Below are 20,327 nucleotides of genomic sequence, written 5' to 3' on the forward strand. Positions count from 1 at the left end.
ATGCAATCGCATGGCAGGATGCTGTAAACGGACAAAACTTCAGGAGAACAACTGAGATAACCCATCCACAACACCAGGTTAGTCATTAATATACTGCAACAACACGGGAATAGAGCAGCTGCGAGAGAATTCAACATTAATGAATCAATGGTTCGGAAGTGGAGGAAACAAGAAGAATGAGTTGAGTAAAATTTGACTTATCTTACTGTTTTGTTTCGCTTAATACACCTTATAATCCGGTGTGCCTTATGGTCTGAAAAATATGGTCAAATGTGTGTGTGTCTTCTTAAACACAAATTAATATTACTGTCAGTTCTAATGTATTGATTCTATGAACAAACAAACATCATCCAATGAGCCTTACCATAGATCACTTCACTGCATTTCAGGCTGTTATTTTATAATGTGCAACATGTTGAAGTACATAGTTGTGAGAAATGGCACAGAAATGTTCAAGTTTTTTAATTCAACAATAGCCAAAAACAACAACCTAAACATGGAATTTTTGAAATTGGCTTAAATATATAAGACCTGGTTTTCCACCCATTACTCTGCTTGCACATGCATGGTTTTTCAGTAAATGAAATTAACATACAAAGCCACAGTTCAGTGTCTTTTTTTCTTCATTGACTTAGTCACAGATAAATAAAGTGGAAATGTTAGCCGCTTTTGTACACTCATAGCTTACCAGCATAATTTACAGTTTACAAGAGAATACTTGAAATGACTCATACTAGTCACACTTTCACACTGATACGTCATGAAGGTATCTTTATGGTTGTCAAGGGTATATTTTTTAATATTTTTTTGTTGTGGAACACTCATTCAAATAATAGATTTTTAGTGGGGAAACCGAGGTCCACATCTGATAAAGTACTGTCATATCATCTATATAACCAAAGTTTACATTGACAATGACGTAAATACATTCAGATAAGGAACATTGGTGCCATCAACAGACAGAGTGGGGGTGGGATCTGCAAGTGCCTATTATGTGTGGCGGTAGGGCATTTGGCGGAAAGAGATGAAATTCAGTTTAAAAAATACAAACAAGTAAACAAACAAACAAAATCACTTTTAAAGAACACAACAATAACTCTTTTAAATCCTTTCAGAAAAAGCATCAGGACAAAAATCCAATTGAGGAGAGGCAAATGCAGTCTCAAGGTTTACTTAGAGAGAAAAGCCAGAGCAACCAAGCTGCCAAGCAACAGACAGCAAAGTAATTTGATTGTTAAAAGGTGACAGTTGGCATCAGCGAGCATTGGCTGGGGAGCTGTGGCTCATTAGTTTGCACTAAAGGTACACTGGATATGTTTGAGCAAATGGTGTTTGCTATTTCTGAATGGGCTGATTAGATTTGTTGATGGACATTTTACCCTGCACTCTGATCCATTTATTGCATTTGATGCACTCTATCTATCTATCTATCTATCTATCTATCTATCTATCTATCTATCTATCTATCTATCTATCTATCTATCTATCTGTCCATATAGAGAGCTCTAAACAGATCTACATAGACAGAAATTAGCAGCAATGAACATTTTAGGTTTCTAATTAACTGAATGAACCAAATTAATTCTGCTTACATGCAATTTAGAGCACATTAGCATGTCCTCTGGTGAGTCTTCATACCCAGCCTATGAAAGCATTAATCATACTTGATGGTAAGTCAATGTGAACGGCATCAGCAGAGTAATGCTTTACAGTTATTGTTTTTGTTCGTGCTTTAATTATGTAATAATTAATTATTGTGCCAGTCTCTTTTGTCAGGTAGAGCCAGAGCACTTAACATTTAACTATGAGCACTCACTCAAGTAAATCCTTTATTAATTTGGTATTGATAAGATATAATTGAAGACGATTTCCAATACTGCTGCAAGGTGTCATATACAGTAAGATGCATTTTTATCATTATTGCACATACTGAGGTTTTGACCTGCAGAAAATGAAGAAACTGCATACAGCATGTATGCACAAACACAAATATATATTTATTACACATAAACACACTTAGACTGTACCACCTAATTACGTTTAATAAACCTAAAAATAGCCAGTAATTTGTTATTCAATAATATATGTAAATAATTGAATGACATTTTTGAAAGGCGGACATTCAGTGCTGTGGACAACATAAAACCATCGCATGTCTTTTCCTGATCCACGTCTGGTTTGAGGAGTTCACTGTACGGTCAGCTCCCTGAAGTCAAGTGTTTAATGTTTAAGCAAACCGGTCCCTGTAACCAGTGTTAACACCCATGATCTCAGCCTCAAGCATAAGTCTGCTACAGCTGAACACTGTTTATACCCCCGCTGGCCTTTTCAAAGCTGCAGCGTCTGCTTAGCCTCCGCAGCACTGCCATCTAAGCACAACACAGGGATCCCAGTGGACTCTTCACTGGTCTTCTTTCTTCTTTACCATCATTGGATTTTTTTTTTGTAAGCAGTGTTTTTTCTTTGTTTTTTTTAGCACTGCCTTTGGGGACGCTACAAGAAAGGACTAAATGCCATGACGTCACAAAATGCTGGTAAAGCATGGAGAAAATGGTTTAAATAAATGTTGAACAGCTGCATTGTATTCTCCTGGATGTCTCAGACATTAACGCTCATGCTGGGGTGCAGGTGCTAGCTTGCGGATAAGAATGGGCTCTGCATATCAAGAGCTGCTACAGTTGCATTGTGGGTTCAACTCCTGGATCTCTCCACCATCCTCCTCTGGCGGTTGTGGCAAGGACAGAGATAACCTTTGAGGTGCATTCGCACCTTGCTGTGCAGTGAGGCATAAATGAAAGGATTGTAACATGCAGAACTCATAGCCACTAAGTGGCAACATACTTGTAAGACATTTATGTAGCGCTTGCCCATAATATGGAAGTCTGGGTCCAAGTCCAGCAACAGGTTCAGCACCTACAAAACACAATGGATATAGTTGTTATTGCATCGAATCAGTGCTGACTTCTTAAACTATTAGGAACATTTTTGAAAAGTCTGACCAAGCTGCTCCTCCTTTTCTGCCTAGAAAATCACAAATTAGGAGGCAGCTTTAACTGTGGTAATGGATTTCAGAAATGTGAAATTTGCCAGTGTAATTAGATTTGGTTGAACGCTAATACTAAATCATCCCACGTCACAAGTTAAGTTTCAGTGTTTAGCTGCAGGATTTGCAACATGCCAACTGCAATTTATAAAACCGGATCATTTCACTTTTGACTCATTTGGACACGTTTCACTAGCCATGACAAATACCCTTCTCCTAAGTCATGAAGGAGCCTCGCAGGAGCCACAAATTTATCTGCAATTTGCATGCAACATTGACTTTAGAAATGCGACTCTACCAACACTTATGATCTGCATTTAAGCAGTGCATGCAAAGGCTCGGAGTCTTTGCAGCCATATCGCTGTGTCAACTTTTCCTTCCAGTTCAATAATGTGACAATGAAATCCTAATCTGTTAGCCTTTTACATGGCTCATTGTGGACATAATGTTGGTTTTGTGGACACAAATATCTGATGCTGGGTTTCCATAGTTAATGATGCATAAAATTGAATCATCCTAATAGTAGTTAAACCTGCAGTTTTGCATCATTTTGCTGCTATTGAGGTGAATTTCAAACAGATACATATAGAAAAATTAAACTTTCTTTGTCTAATGCCTATAGATAAGGATTAACAGAGTAATGGCTGGAATTCATCATTATCTTAGAATCACCTGGAGAGGCAGCCAACACAGGGCAAAGGCCAGCACTGAGGCCACCAGCAGAGAGAAAGTCTTTTTCCTCCTTTGGCTCCAGCGCTGCTGACTGTTTGATGGCTCCCCAGGCACTGAATAGCGCTTCAAACTGATAGTAATGGCACAGTAGGATACGCTAACTGACAGCAGTGGGATCATATACGAGGTTATTAAAATGAAGCAAGAGTAGAGAAGCCGCAGATTGCCACTATTTGGCCAGAATTCTTCACACACTACCAGGTCAATGCCCGTGGGCCGCAGGTCCAGGTAGTCTGTGTAGTAAGATGGAGGTGCGGCCAGGGCCAAAGATAAAAGCCAGACACCCAGAGTCACTGCACCGCAACCCCACACAGAAATCCTCCTCCGTACTGGATGAGCTGAGACAAGGAAAAAATACAGATATAGTATATATTAGGGAAAAACACTAAGGATGTTATTTCATACCTAAATAAAGTGGCCATGTATAGAAGTGTGTAAAAATTAGAGATGTCTCTAATTATTTTAGCTCAGTCATCTCAGTATCAAGAGACTAAATCTGAGTGGTGAATTTGCATTTTGCATTACAGAAAATACATTTTGGAATTATAGTAAGATTAACTTAAACGTAGAGTAAATGACTGCTAATCGTACTGGTAATGTCAAGTTCCTTACCTACAACAATATAGCGGTCCACAGCAATAGCAGTGAGTGAAAGCACCGATGCAAAGACTGTGGCACACTGCAGCAAGGGAACCAAATGGCAGAAAGGTCTTCCAAAAGCCCAGCCGTGGCTGTCGAAGGCGTAAGACACTGTCAGCGGAACACAAGTCAAACACATCAACAGGTCACCTGCTGCTAAGTTACCGATGAAAAAGTTGGTGGCATTGTGGAGTTTCTTGTCAGCCAGGATGCAAGCCAAAAGGAAGGAGTTTCCAACAACAGCTACTACCACAACAAGGCAGTACAAAGGCAAGAAGAGAGGCTTGTATCGCTGAAGGAGCTCTATGCCTATGAACATGTCCAAGGGGTCACTGTGGTTGAGTCCTTGGTCTTTGTTTCCTTCTATTCTTGCTCGTGGCGTTTCATGACTCGTGTTCCCAGTCATACTGAAATCCTTATCCATGAAGACATCCATGTCTATGCAGGCCAGCCTGAAAAAAGACACCATCAACAGTTATTCAATAAATACTGCATGAAAAATCAGCCATTGATTTTTGCAGTCTTCAGGGATTCAGTAGACTGACAACATAATAACGCTGAAGTGACAGAATTCAATTATAATGGGTAAAAATTCATTAACCTAAATAACTCTATGTTTGCAGCAAATGTTTTATAGGAACAATTTCTCCAGTGGCGAAGTATGTGTAATATAAACAGTGTTCATAGAGAGGTTTTTTCAATGCAGGTTTTCAGTGTTGCTAGCTGCATTTGTAAAATGCAATTTCCCATTCTGATAATGGCACATTAACTAAAAGTGACACATCTAGCTTTATCTAATAAATTATGATTGGAAAGTTGACTAAAACCATAACAAACATTGGCTCCTTTATAACTTTACTGTACAACCACAGCTCAGTTGTATCACTCTTTTCTTTGAGTCTATTGAGGCTGAAAAAAAGGCACCAGGACTTCTTTACGTTTGTGAAGATGTTTCACTTCTCATCCAAGAGGTTTCTTCAGTTCTAAAAACAAATCGTGGAGAATCCCACATAACCCTGAACACAGAATGTAGATATCTGTGTACTCTGCATGTTAATAAGCTAGATGACCTTGTTGCATACTGAATCTTTAATGTGAATGAGGTATGTCTTGTGGCTTTTCAGCTTCTCATTTCACCACATTGACTAATATGTTGTTTTGATCCAAAAGTCACCTGTTAGTGATGGATCTTGATCTAACGTGTACTCCTGTATATTATCTCTTAGCTCTAAGTGCCACGAAGGTGCTTATCTGTGACAGCAGTTAAAAATGGTGGATCTGATTCACCTTAGCAAATATGTCATCAGACTCATAGTTCATGATCTTCATGCCAGTGCAGAGATTTGATTTATTTTGTGCATGACTCAGGATACTAAAAACTCACCTGCATAATTCTTCTGAAACTGTTACAGGAAGAAATGAATAATGTCTAAGTTACTTTCTTGTGTATGAAGTTTGAGAATAAATGGCTTCTTTTGAGAAATGATTTAAAAAACTTACTGAGTTATCCAGTGAGCCATCTAAGGTGATGGACTTTTTTTTCCACGCCCCAGTGCCATGTAATGTATCACGCGCTAGAATATTATACACCTGCCTTTGCCTTCGGATAACTGACAACTCCCAGTTCTAAGCACCGCAAGCCCAAGTGCAGTCATTAGAAGCCGATTATCCACAGACACAAACTTTATTTTGCATGAATTTTAAGTCTTAGGTAAGTCCTTAATCTGTGATTGTTATGCATAGATGAGTGGTAATATGAGTGTGTTTTTAATCTATTAACAGTTTACTACACAACAGGGTGCGCGGACATGCCCAGACATCTCTGGGCTGATTTCAGGAATATGTCACTGAAGGTATGATCATGATTCAGGGTAATAATAACATATATAATACTGTGCTTAACAGTCTTTTCACCTTGGGATTCTGTGTATGTGTGTATGCGTACATGGCAAATCTTAATCTTGGAGATAATTACTGGAGTGAATGCTAGCAAAAGGGCAAGTGTTTTTTTTTATGTCTGCCAGTTTACTCAACACAGGAGTGTCACATCCTTGCTAACAAATTGTAGACCCCACCTTGCCTTGGGGCTGGCATTTTCCTAAGAATGATGAAGAAAAAACATGTGAATTTTAATTATTTTAAAATGTACAGTACTGTGCAAAAGTCTTCCCTTATTTCTTTATATTTTGCTTCTAAGCAAAATATAAAGAAAAATATTTTTTTTAAAAGTGGTCTTGAGCAGTTGTTTTCCAGGATTTCTGAAGGTCTTTCAGCAATTTGGTTTTTTTTGGTTTGTTTTTGTTTTTTTACATTTGCTACTTTTTCTCTCAGTCCAGTTCTTGTACTTGTTCATTCATAGAGGAATGTTTTTTGTGTTTGTTAAGCCACTTAACACTGATCTTTGAATGATTCAAACATTACGTAAACAAGGCCTGACTAAACAAGTGAACTCGTGTTGTGTCTACACATAATGAAAACTGAGGAAAGAGCCAATTTTTAATTATATCTTTACGCTCTTTGCTACTGCTAAAACACAATTTGTTTCAGTTTCTTTTTGTTTCTTTGATTTTAGAAATAATGACACAGTTTGACACATGTAAAAGAATATTATTGCACAAACAAGGAGACTGCCAAAGAGCTATTAACTGAAAGCTGAAGGACAAAAAAGAAAACAAGGTGGCAGGCCTAAACACTATCTACAGCAAATGAACAGTACATGAAATTTATTTCATGAAGAAATAGGAAAAATCCATCAAAGAATCTAACACAGGACTTGAGACATGTGTCTAGCCTTTAAATTGATCCATCTACTGTTCACTAAAGCCTCATCAGAAATGGTCTCAGAGCACCTGTGGCTTATAAGAAGCCATTTCTGAAGAAGGGAAACAGGGAGAAAAGGCTGAAGTATACCAAAATAAACAGGAATTAGACTGAAAATCAGTGGTAACAGGTCTTATAGGTTGAATACAAATTTGAAATTATTGGTTCAGATTGTTATTGGTATGCAGGGAGGAGGTCAGGAGAGCTCAACAGTGAGTGTCTACAGCCATCTGTAAAGCATGGTGGAGGCTTTGTCATGGTTTGTGACTGCATTTCAGTCAGTGGTGTTGAGGATCTTGTCAAAATGAAAGGGATTAAATTAAATGTGGGATTAAATGTGGAAAAGTAAATCAGATTTTGATCCACCATGCAATAACATTTGGAAAGCTAGCTTCATTGTTCAGCATGAAAATTATCCTAAATGCTTTTGAAAATGATCCAGGTATGCTTTACTGCCAGTACCATAAAAGCATACCTGGACCGAAAAACACTCAGTGGAACACTATTAGTCATAGATTAGCCTCCCCTGAGACCTCAACATTTTTGAAGCTGTGTGGGATCAGGTTGACAGAAAACAACAAAATGTAACCAACATCCAATGAAGAGCTTTGGATGCCCTTCAAGAAGCTTGGAGACTACTTAAATAAATTAGAAGAAGCCTGAATTTGATTATCGGCATTTTGTTTTTATTTTGTCTCTGTCTATTTTGTCTCTGTCAACACTATTTCAGAATACGACTTTCTCCACAACCTGCAGATCACACTCTCACGCAGTACCAGGCTGGAATAGCTGCTCCTCATCATCGTGTGGCCTTTTAGCTTTGGCAGTTAATAAAATAGCAAACTGCTGCCACAGCTCAGACTAAACCACTGCCTGCACTTGAAATGATTTTCAGATGTCTGTGAATCGTTTCTGTTAATGTCAGCTTCTCTTTCTTTTGAAATCAAAATTGCGACCTTTATCCACAGTATTCACTATATTTATACTGACTGTCAAATGGATTTCCTTTCAACCAAAAGATTTTTTTTGTTACATTTTTGTTTTTTCTCCCTCAAATAATACCAGATGCAGCTGAAGCACACATTAATAGAAGAAAAAAAATCAATAGATAATTCACATCACCCAATATACTGAACTTTAAGAATTCAGAATAGGCAACTTGCTACTTTCAGAAGTTGCAGCTTCCCGTGAGCACATGGACAACCTAAAAATATTATTTATTGGTGCCTGTAAATATATTTTGGGCTCAATCAACTGGTCTAATACACTGTGAGGACGGTCAGATTTCTAAGTGAGAATAGATATGGAAAATAATGCTGAAAACCTTTTAAAGATGAAATACTGAATGTCCTAGAAGCATATATAGTCTGTGATTTTCTCCTTAGCATATTGCCAGTCTTGATATAACTTAATACAGTGAATTCACAAGTTGTGTCATTTTTTTCAGAGTAATTTCCTCAGTGGCAGAGTGAACTGTCGTTTCTGGACAGGCTTGTATTACAGCATGTCTTATCAGTTACGTTGCTTTTTCTCTAAAAGACTATCAGACTGCACTGAATGAGACTCAACGCTTCCTCCAGAACTTTAACTTTTGACATTTGACTGTCTTGTTTTTGTCATTCGAGTAAGAAGTAAAGTACTGATTTAAATTGATTTGAAAAGATACCTTAGGACAGCAGAAAGATGAGTATAGCATGTCTTGTACTGATTAAACTTTAGCTGTGGAAACGAGTCTGATGTGCTATTCGAATTGGCATTTTCAGTAAGCATTTATAAAGGCTTTGTGTTGGCTGTGTCCTTGGCTATCATGGAAACGTAGTCATGCGTTACCAATGAGAATTTACAATATAATGCTGACATTTGACTTTTTTCTTGAACTAATCAGTTTTTAAAAATACAAATATACTTAATCATCAAAGGGATATCAATCTCTCCAGTTAGGAATTCTGACTACATTTCACCTGCTGTGATGAATTAAATGTGAGAATCGGTGCACAGGAGGGTAAGAAGAAGATAATGCCCCAAAACACATAGATTTTTGCAGGTGGTGGCCACAGATCATTGCTCTCTCTTCATCCCTCTCTGGTTTTGTTTTTTTCTTGTTAGTATGCATTGAACTAAAGGTAGCATAAGATGGTACTGCAGCCCATTCTGATTGCACATTTTGCCCAGTTGCCCAAGAACGGCACATCCATACATGCTGTAACACAAACATTTTCTTTGTCAGCCAGGTCACTCTCAAGCCTGGCAGGAAAAAACCATGAGATAAGGCTTTACACAAGAAGAGCTGGAAGGGATTATACATGAGGACTGAGTCAGCAGTGGAACAATAGCTCTTTCTTTGTACAGTGAGGAAGAGAGCAAAGATTGCCAGAGCCCAACAAAATGACCTCCAGTGGGTTGCTCTTGTGGATGTTTTTTTGTTGACCAAAATCAGACTCTGTTAGGGTGGCATTAAGGCCTATCATCCTTTAGTGTGATAGTCTAGCACCATGCAGTCTGAATGGCTTTTGCCAGAGAACACCAGAACTGGCACCTCTTCCACTGGCTCCCCACAGATATGAGCAGGTCCCCACTGAACATAGCTATAAAAGAATCTGGAGACACCGTGACAAACCTTACACCACATGTGTGGCACCTGTAAAGTGTGTTTTCTTTTATGCCCAAATATCTGCCAATGTGCTTTTTCGTATAAAGCTTTATTTATTTATTTATTATTCCACTTACACATTATTTCAGTTGCCGTGAGGGGCCAGAATAAGCTGTCAACGACACATTACTGCCAATTTTGAAGAAGAAGCAAGTGAAGCAGACAGCGCAAGGTGTGGGCGTTTAAGAGAGTCTGTGCAGCTTTACCAGCAGCGCACATGACAACAACTGACTAATGTGTGCATGGACAAATAAGTAGTGTAACTTCCTCATCCATGTGGCTGATCTGTGTCAGAAAGTCCTGTGTGCATGTCAGAGTGCCCAGTCTGCTCTGAAAGTATATTAATGACTTAGTTCAAAGCCAGGACCTCCAGTCCATCACGACAAGCTTGTCAAATGATGATGTCAGGGCTGAGATGAGGGTGGAGCTGCAGAATGAGAGTAGTAGTGCTAGATTACTGTTGCTTTGTACAATGAAAGTGAGAGGGTTCTAAAGATTAAAGCCAGATACAAAAAACTATTTACAGAGCAGGTTTGAAATTATGGCACAGAGTAAAAAGAAAGTAATTTTCTAATGAACCCTGTTTAGCAAACTAACTAAAGAAAACTGGGTATTTACAAAAAAGAGGAAGGTAATATTGCAATCAGGGAGTTTACAGATCCCTGCTACAAATGATCCAGTGTGAGAGAAAATCCAAAGAAAACTAAGGTGCTTTTAAGGAGGTCTGTCAGCAGGATCAAAGTGATCATATTTGGTGGTGATGTACACTAGGTAAAAAGGTGCAGAGCAGGATACAGAAGCCGCCGGGTAGCTGAAAGAGCTTATGAATGAGGGACATGTCATGACCTCCCAAAAAAAAGCAAAAAAGTCCTAAAATGACCCAAAACCAAAGCTTAGCTCACCCAGCGCTCATGTAAGTCCCCACAAAATGAGAGAAGGAATATTAAAAAATCCCCAGTGACAAAACAAAGGGAACGATTGTATAAATCATACAAGCCTTACACGAAACACAAGTTGTACAGTTGAAAATGCCTTGTTTTTAATGAAGAGTTGCTGGATATGAAAGCTGCCAGTGAATGAGAAATCCCCTCATCAGTGGGTATCAAGATCCAAAGGCTAAAATAACAGGGCCTGATGAGATTCCAGTTCCAGTAATAGTGAGTATGTACACAGTACAAAGACGAGTAATAGTGTCAATGAGGAGATATTGAATGAAAGAGAAAAATGACTTGTGATTTTGAAGGCCTTAGCCAAAGAGCAAGTGGACAATGCTACAGCAAATTCTCCCATTTGTAACATTGAATGACCAAGATTTACAAAATCAATTATATTTGTTATTCAGTGTGAAAAAAAGAGACTAAGACCATGAATTTGACAGCAGGGCAATTACAGAGGTCAACAAAGGAGGCTATTTTCCCATGAACTTGTATAGGACCGGAACTCCTTTTGCCATTACAGCTATTGCCATCTGGTATTTCTAGCACTCAAATGGGCCGTTACAGACAGTTTAGAGGCAGTGATAATAACCCTGTCACTTATGTGTTGACCGGTTGACCGAGCTGTGTGATTTTAACAGAACTCTGATATTCTGTACAGATGCAGACTTCCGGTCCTGTAAACCTGTGAATATGGGCTGTGCGTGTAAAGAACAGTGCTCCCCTGAAGTATAAGGTGCCATACTTAGTGCAGTTTAGACTCAAAAGCAGTGTGAAGTGGACTTGATGTCAGCTATTACAGCTATTAGCCTACACATTCAGGAGATAACAGCACAAAGCGAGCCACATATAAAAATAACACAGACTGAGTTCTTGCAAGTGCAGTTTCAGGACCCTGCCATATCCCATGTCCTCCACCTGAAGAAGTCTGGGTGGAAATCATACAGCGGTTTATAATGGATATGTTCTCCTTTTTTTTCTTTGACTTTTGGCTTTTCTGCTAAAAAAAAGACTAGACGGTGAAGAATTTGAGAACCAGCTATTTGAGCAGTTGCAGAAAGATTAAAGCATTGCATATTAACAAACAGCTTCTTATCACTCAGAGTGGAACGCAACAGAAAGATTTAATTGGATCTTGCTATCAATGCCATGGACTTTGTATAAGGAAAAAAGGGAAATTGCAGTGGCTATGTAAACAAAGTTGTACACACCCATAACTGCACAACCAGTGAAGCGCCTGAGTACTCTCCTTTTTATTTGCTTTATGATACAAATCACCATCTGCCAGTTGATCTTATTTTTTGCGATTAATGATGCGGAAGAGTGTAACTCTCAACTGCAATATCCTCAAAAGTGGCAACAACAAATGAAAGCAGATTATGACATCGCATCCAAAAATATCCAAAGGTCTACAGCAAGAGTAAAACTTTCACACTATGATCAAAGGAGCCAGAGTACAGTACTTTCACCTTTTGACATGGTCCTCATGTCAGAGCATTGTGGGCTTGGCAAAAGGCACTTGTACTGGGAAGATCTAATATATATTGTGATCTTGCGAATGGGAGAAAATGTGCAGTAAAGGCTTAACATAGTAGAGAGAGAATCTGAGTCCTCCATTGCAACATGAGCTTTTGAGGAGCGATTACAGAGTACTGGGAGAGAAAATCCTATGTTGAGCAAAAGAAAGCACATTATGCCAAATTAAATTAAATACCAGAGGACCCAGTGAGCTCAGATGAAATGAAGCATTACTAAGCAGAGGATCAGAGGTTTGGTGTCTTCACCACTAGCCTGGGTATCAATATGTTATGCCAACAGTAACTCCTGAAATTCAGGAAACAGCACACCAGCCTGATTAAACTGGACATCCAGTAGGTAACGCAAACTGTAGCTGTGCTAGGTGAACAGGAAACAGAACTGCCTGACACACGGTGAGTCATGTTCTTAGGAGACATTAACATATGAAACATAAGGCCTGCCTATTCATCGTGTGTTAGGGCTTCACACCAACCCACTATATGTGAACTCACTGGTAACAGCATATGGGCAATATAATGTGCCCAGGCCACCTCCCCCACACATGTTTGAAATACATTTGGTTTATCCTACTCTGTCCTTGTAGGATACTCCAAAGAGGCTGTTTAACAAGTGAATGTTGGTTTATATTGTCATTGATCATTGTTGTAAATACAGATGGAGTAACTTGGACTGTGAACTGAAATTATTCCCAGTGATTTTAATGTCCTCAAGAACAGATTGCAGGCAAGTTACACAGTAATGGTAGTGAACTGTAATTATAAAAACCTCTCTTGTAACGTAGAACAGTTTACTTGTTTGAAAGCTTGGCCATTATGGCCATTAGTGTCTGATGTCACTATTATGCCACATATTTTTATATTTTCTGCACTTACTGTAGGTTGTATAGTCAATACTGCATTCTGTTTATATTTCATGCATTCACAGTAAGGTTTGGGTTTATTTTGACCCTCATAATATGTGTCTACAACAAATTTTGAACTACAGCTCAACTTAGAATGTATAAATAACTTATCTGATATTAATAAATTGAGGACTTATTATTACTCAATGACGTGCTACTTTGATGTGATTACCTCACATCAAAGTAGCTGGAAACATCCTGAGACCTGACATGACATGAAGCAAGATGACCAGACGAACCAGCCCTGAACAGAGGGAGACAGAGGACTTAAATACACAGAAAGGTAATGAGGGAAGTGGAAACACCTGGGGAAACACAGCTGACACAAATGAACCTGACTCCACAGGGGAAGTGAAACTAAACACACTGAACATGGAAACACAAGACTTTCAAAATAAAACAGGAACACATGAGCTTGACACAGGAGTGGAGGAAAGGCGTAGACCTAGACATGATAAGACAAGCTTGACAACATGGAACACGCAGACATGAAACACAAGACAGACTGGGGAGATATGAAACACAAGAAGAGACACATGAGATAACGGAGGCACAAGCATAACTAAAAGTTAAACACAGAAGACGGGAAAAGACTCATAAACAAGGAAACACAGATGAAACATAAACTAGATTAAAACTCAACAAATCCCTAACTAAAAATAACACATGAACATTATAACAATATATGATAAGAAATCAAAAATACAAAATAAACTCATAATTCTGGATCATGGACCCAGCGAGTCTACTTAGCAATTGAATTAAACTGAATTGAACTGAAGAGGAAATAATCCAAATGCATGGCTGATGAAGAGTCTGTGCCCAGTGATGCTCTACTGACAGCTTGCCTGTTTTGTGTGGTCTCCACGGTAAAGTAATAAAATTAATTTCTTCTACTTCTGTAATGCTGTCATGATCTGAGTGGTATATCACATGCAGCCTAATCTAGGTTTGAGAGTGGGTCAATGATCATATGGGGTAGGATGTCCTTGGGGAATAGCCTAGATGTAGGAAGTGTTAGTCAACGGTAACCTCAAACCCGCTGTCAGAACATGTGCTGGTAATGTGGGCCCCGGCAGGACATTAGCTGGCCTTTTGTGGCCAGAGCGTGTAGGCTGTCCCTGGATGATGAAGCCATTGATGCCATTGACTGTCCCTCATGTTGCATAACCCTGAATCCAACTCAGAACCTGTGAGATGTATCAGTGCATTCATACAACATCTGTTCTTTATGGGGGCCGCAAACATCACCGAGCCACATTATGAAGCAAATTACTTCATTGATTTCAATCCCAGTGATTTCCATTTTTAGCTTTTTGGGGTGATTTTGAATCTTGCCCTCAAAAGGTTGATGATTTTGTATTTCCAGTGATATCATATTGCTCTCAATAAATTACATAGTCTTTATTAGTAAAGATTTTCAACTTGACTGTTTATTTCTTTAAAATGTGACGTACGAGTTCCCTTAATTTTTTTGAGCAGTTCATGACTTGTAATAGACTAGTCTTCATCTACCCAGAGTTTAGTATCCCTAACAAAAACAACATGCCCAGTTCCAACTTAATTGTTTGCTGTGGTTACTGAGTGCAAAGTGTTCCAGGAGACCATGCACACCAGGCAGGACAGGGCTTTCACAGAGGAACAAAAACAAAGCATCAGCCTCCTTCTGTGTTTTGTACGGGGAAACACATTACCATTCAGAACACTAACCCAAATATTTATGTGTCATACATTTTATTTGTTTTCCAGGAAGGTGCCTGGATAAACTTAAGGTTTTCCCTGAACAAGATGGAAGTTAAAACATCTGGTAGCTGATTGAAATTCTACTCAGTACTCTATGAATAAGGCATTTTTCAGTCTTTTATTGTTACTGTAGTCTGCGACAACTGTATTTAAACATTATAAATGGGGGTAAAACATTTTGCATTTAGGATAATTTTATTTATTGCAACTTTCCTAACTCTGTGTTCACACATAATGTAATGCAAATTTGTGAGGCATGTTATGGACTTGCACTTAAAGAACACTTAACTCTTGCTGACCATTCACAGCGAGATGAGTGAGTGAGAAAGTGAATGGAGCAATGCAATCAGGAGCGACTTAAAAATAGAATTCACTTCATCCACCGAAAGACATTAATCTCAAGTTCAGTGGCAGCCCATTCAATAGTTTCGGAGAGACTTCCTTAACTTGATGGTAACACAAAAAGCAAATATATCAAATCCTGATTCTTGCAGTGCAGTTTGTGCAGCTGAATGGGTTGATGCTTTTGAAAATGATGTTCTGTAGTCTGCATGCTGTAGCCTCTCCAGTCAATAGGTGTCAGATCAATTCAACATGGGCAGAAGATTATAAGCTGACATGTGTGACCTTTCCAGAGCATGTATTACTTGTACCAGCTTTAAAAATTTTGCAAAGATTCTTATTTCTGCAGCGCGCACACACCCATAAGTAAAAGATTCACCATCACAGCCAAAAGAAATCACAATTTATGAGTCACTTTTTGCCACTGATATTAAATCCTGTCTGACAATTTTTCAAAGGGTCATGATCCCAGTCAGGCTGAAATTAAGCCCATGGCGAAGCTGCTGTAGAATGCTAAGATCCTCAAGATGGAGTCTGCCTCTTAGGCTTTTGTATGAAGAATAAAGAACACAATAAAATATCAGTATTTTAATTAAGTCCGAGCTCTGAAAGGTGGGAGCACAGCTGAGCTATCTGTCCCTTCGCACCGAGAACAAATGATTCAGACTGTTGATACAATCTTTAGCAGAAAGATCCACTCTAGTGAATCAGTCAGCTCACTCAGCATGTTTGACAATTTTCCATGTTTAATTCAGAACCTGTTAGTACCATCACTTGCTTAGCAGCATTCACCACTTTTGAGCTGGCTAGACTCGCTGGCAGACCGCTCTGTGCTACATTTTCTAATTTGTTCTGCACGTGCCAATAATCAACAGCAGGAATATGTTTTCTGATCCCATCTGGCCTCACTCTATCTACCTTATCTGACAGCTTGAAAGAAATCTACCCTTGCCTAGTAACACTGTTGCCATGGCCTTTGTGGAAGCCATCCAGACCCTGCAGCTAATTTGTGAAGCGTGATGGGAATTGAGAACCCTCAAAATGCAAAACAGGAAGAACAACTCCTTTAGACTCTCTCGCACCCCAGTTTGTTTGCTCTCTTGTCCTTATTTTTCTTTACGTTGACTTTTTTGTGGCCTCTCTGACTCTACTGACATTTCCTAACCCGACACTTGTATTTCTGTCATTCTGAGGCTGCTGAGGCATCCTGAGAGAAAAAGAGGCAGAGGTTGGACAAATATGAGACACAAATGAGGTCAAGGTTGAGTCTATGAAATTCTGATGAGGTAGCTTAATGGTGTCCCTCATTATTTGAATTGAGAATGTAGGAGGCTTGCTCCTGGACTACATTATTGCCTGCTGATGATTCCAGTGCAGACACCTCAATGACTGCTGGACAAACAACTTTGGATGACATATTTGTGCCTCTACACACAACATGTTCTGTGTGAACTGGTGCTGTTGCGGAAGTCTAAGCTAGATCCTATCTTAAAATGTCTTAAAGCCAGTAACAGTGGAATTTCAAACAGCGGCATTACTGTCTTTCCTGGTCTGCAGGGCTAATGATTGACTCCTAAATGTTTATGGCTTTCTGACCCTTTAATTAAGAGAGGTCAGAGCCTGCCTAATAGTATTGGCTCTGTCTAGGAACAACTTAAGACATGTCCACACACACATATAACATTCAGTGATTGCAAGGGGGAGAAGAATCAACACTTGTACCTAATGGTAAGATGAATTTGAACTAAAAGACGTAACCAATTCTTTCCAGTTAAGAAGATCTTTTTAGAAGAGAGCATTTAGAGCATGTTATAGCTGACAGAAAAGATTCTATCTGGCTATTCTATTGGTACATTCATGCAAGGACTTTTGGCAGTTTTATTTCACAACTATGTGGTCTTGTTTGTGATCATAGTGTGTGTGTGTGTGTGTGTGTGTGTGTGTGTGAGAGAGACCAAAAAGATATAGTAGTGTTCAGCTCAGCATTTTTTATTTTTCCAAAATCCACACATTTTGAAATTCTGTATCCAGACTCATATTGGCTATTTCCACATTCACGCAAGAAGAGTTTTAGTTCCTGATTTTGTGGTCTTGTTTGCGATCGTGTGTGTGTGCATGCACATGCGTGTGTGTTTTTGACAAAGAAAATGTAGTACTGTTCAGCATTTGGCTCTGTAATTGTGGCAGTGTGCACCAACCACTCTGCATCTCTATTCAATTAGAGATGCACAGAGATGCAAAGTGCTGCAGATGCCATGGAGTACCAGATTTTTTTTCTCAAGGATTCCCAGATTGTGAATTTCTGTGCTTACACTCATGTTTAGAGAACGCCAGTGCTGATGATGAATTTTATTTCATCTAATTTTTATTATTTATTTAGTTTTTTTGTTGCAAAAAAATTAATTCCTCTGTTTTGCTCTGGATACATACAAGCATTATGCAAACTTGAATGAATACAGTTTCAGTCGTGTGAGCTGGATCCCCAAAACAAGCAACACAAAAATGAAGTCAAATCACTGAAAAATAAGCTAGTGCATTCAGTACATTTTTTACTTCATTTCCTATGACGATGACACTTGCTACACAGAAATCAGCATCTATTGGCAGATGCTGATGTTTGGTAAGTAGGTGCATCCCTAATTTAATACCTTCATTTTTTACTTTGATTGACCATAAATAACAGTGTATATCTTGTATTTTAACACAAAAAAACCCCCTGTTTTTTTGTGTGTTTTTTCCAGAAAGTTTGTAATTGTATTTCTGCAAGTTATCCTCATCCTAAATTTGTCATGCCCAAGACAAATGAGTTTGCAAAATGACTCCGTAGCAGTTCAGAATTATAGTTGGCTCGAAATCTTCATTGATGTTTTGCCCAAATACATTCATTTGAGACCCTGGACTGTGTCTGTGTGTTTTTCTGTTATGTGGATAATTTCTATCTTTGTTTTGTATAATTTCCCTTGATGTAAAATCAATAAGTAAATAACGTCATAAGTAAGTAAATTCATAGAAATGTCATCAAAACTCCCGTATTTTATAAAATGGAAACATTTCTAGTTTGCACCTGAACACCCTTGAATGATTGCTAAATAGAGCACGGACACGCTGTTCTAACACATGTATGCAGTCAGAAGTATGAAACACACCAAGTACCCCCACAGCCTGCAAAAATAGTGCACAATGAAAAATATCACCAGATTATACGATAATGATTCAGATTTTATGGCTGGCTTTCAGGACTAATAAGCACTGATGCGCCTTGTCACAGACGCCTTCCCTCTATGCCTCGCAATTTGCCTCATTCTCCCCTATAAACACTGATTGCCAGACTTCTTTCAAACCTGACCAATGGTCTTAACTGCCAGTCATCCTAAAGAGACCAACTTTAATGACAGCGTTATTAAGTGACTACGTTAGTACAGCATTTGAGCCCCTTTTCACAGAGAGTTCCATTTACTTTGTCCAATATGTTCCCTCTGTGAAGACTGCTTCATGAAGATATTTATAAAATATATATGCTGATAAAATATAAAAAAAAATTTAAATGACAGCAAACAACACTTAGAAGTTCTGATTTTTAGCAAATAAGACTAAGACACCTTATATTTATCCACACTCCTTAATTATAAACAATCAAAAATCAAATAAACCTAACAGAAAAAAAAAATCTGTAAACATTAATAGAAAAACATTAACTGTTTTTGTGCGTTTCTTTACTTGTGTGAATCTGTATTTGTAAATGTCAGTGCATGCAACAAGAGAGTGGATAGAGATAAAGCATCTTACCTGTGCAAATTGGAGGCACTTAGAAAATCCCTGTGTGGTATCTCTTCACTTCAGCAAATTAGGTTATTTTCTAGCTATCACTGTTACCCTTTTTTTTCTCCCTTCACGTCTTTTCTTTCTTGCCACAGGTCTTAAATCTCTAGAAACAAATGTCGTATTGCAAGCTACACAGAAGCCCACACTGGTATGAAGAGTCAGGCAGAGAGATGGTGTTTCTCACTCAGTCTGAGCGAGAGTGACAGAAAGAGGGAGAGAGAAAAAGGGACCTACATAACCTATCTCCCTCAAATCCTCAGAAAAAGTGCCCCCTCCCACGTATTCTCCTTTATTGTGTCTGCCTTCACACTCACTTCGCATGTGCACACTTTGCACGCACAAATGGATCCCTTGCAACATGCTGTGAAGACGTGTGTAGCAAGCTTTTATTTAGCCTCAGGGGTGAGGACAACCTATTCTTTCTGCTTTATGTGCTCTATAAAAGGCTTGATTGCTTACAGAAACTCCGACACCTCAAAAGGAACAAGAAAGAAAATTAGCACCAGTGTGAAAAAAGGGGGGGGGGGACATATTTACTGTTTTGTCTTCAGGGAGATGAAGAAGACTCGGTGTCCAGTTATTGCATCAACAACAAAAAAAAAGCTGCAATTCTATGTATTCAGTATAACCAGACAAGCAACTGAGTTTGATGTAAACTCACATACACTTGATGCTTCCGCACAGTTTATCAAACAATCATAACTTCATCCATTTATTGTTTTTTATGCCAAATTGACCCTAAACAAAATTAAAAGAGTATTAATGCTTTTAAAGTCACGTGCTGTCACTCAATTGCCAATTCATCTTGCTTTTGCCTTTTGTGATGCAATCCCACTGCAGAGAACTACCTGCTGACACATCAACATAAAAAGCATCAAGTAATCATTTGCTGCCTTTTCTCTTCCTTCATTTCCCACTCTCTCTCACTCTTACTCCCGCTCACTCTATATTTCTCTTTTAAAAGCAGCTCTTTATCACTATTGTTGGGTGTGTGATGAGGATCTAACACTTGAGTTCTGACCATTTCTCACTACATCAATTGAGGGCATCAATTCAATACAAGATGGGGCACTCAGTAGAACAAACTATTCTGACAAACCTATTGAGAGGTCTCACTATAAAAGAAAAAAAAAATAGCAGAGTAAAAAGAGTCAGATAAGG

General features: G+C 38.7%; 1 protein-coding gene across 1 annotated transcript; it reads right to left on the reverse strand.

Moving 5' to 3' along the window:
- Positions 1 to 447: 447 nt before the first annotated feature.
- Positions 448 to 19,348, reverse strand: si:dkey-202l22.3 (7 transmembrane receptor domain-containing protein). The gene is made up of 4 exons (XM_031732863.2): positions 19,131 to 19,348; positions 4,388 to 4,866; positions 3,716 to 4,113; positions 448 to 2,913 (listed from the first exon to the last, which is right to left on the reverse strand). Exons 2-4 carry the CDS (start codon positions 4,848 to 4,850, stop codon positions 2,692 to 2,694), a joined length of 1,083 nt encoding a protein of 360 aa, XP_031588723.1. The 5' UTR covers positions 4,851 to 4,866; positions 19,131 to 19,348; the 3' UTR covers positions 448 to 2,691.
- Between the last annotated feature and the right edge of the window lie 979 nt (positions 19,349 to 20,327).

The sequence above is a fragment of the Oreochromis aureus genome, linkage group 14 (assembly GCF_013358895.1).
Source record: "Oreochromis aureus strain Israel breed Guangdong linkage group 14, ZZ_aureus, whole genome shotgun sequence".
NCBI lineage: Eukaryota > Metazoa > Chordata > Actinopteri > Cichliformes > Cichlidae > Oreochromis > Oreochromis aureus.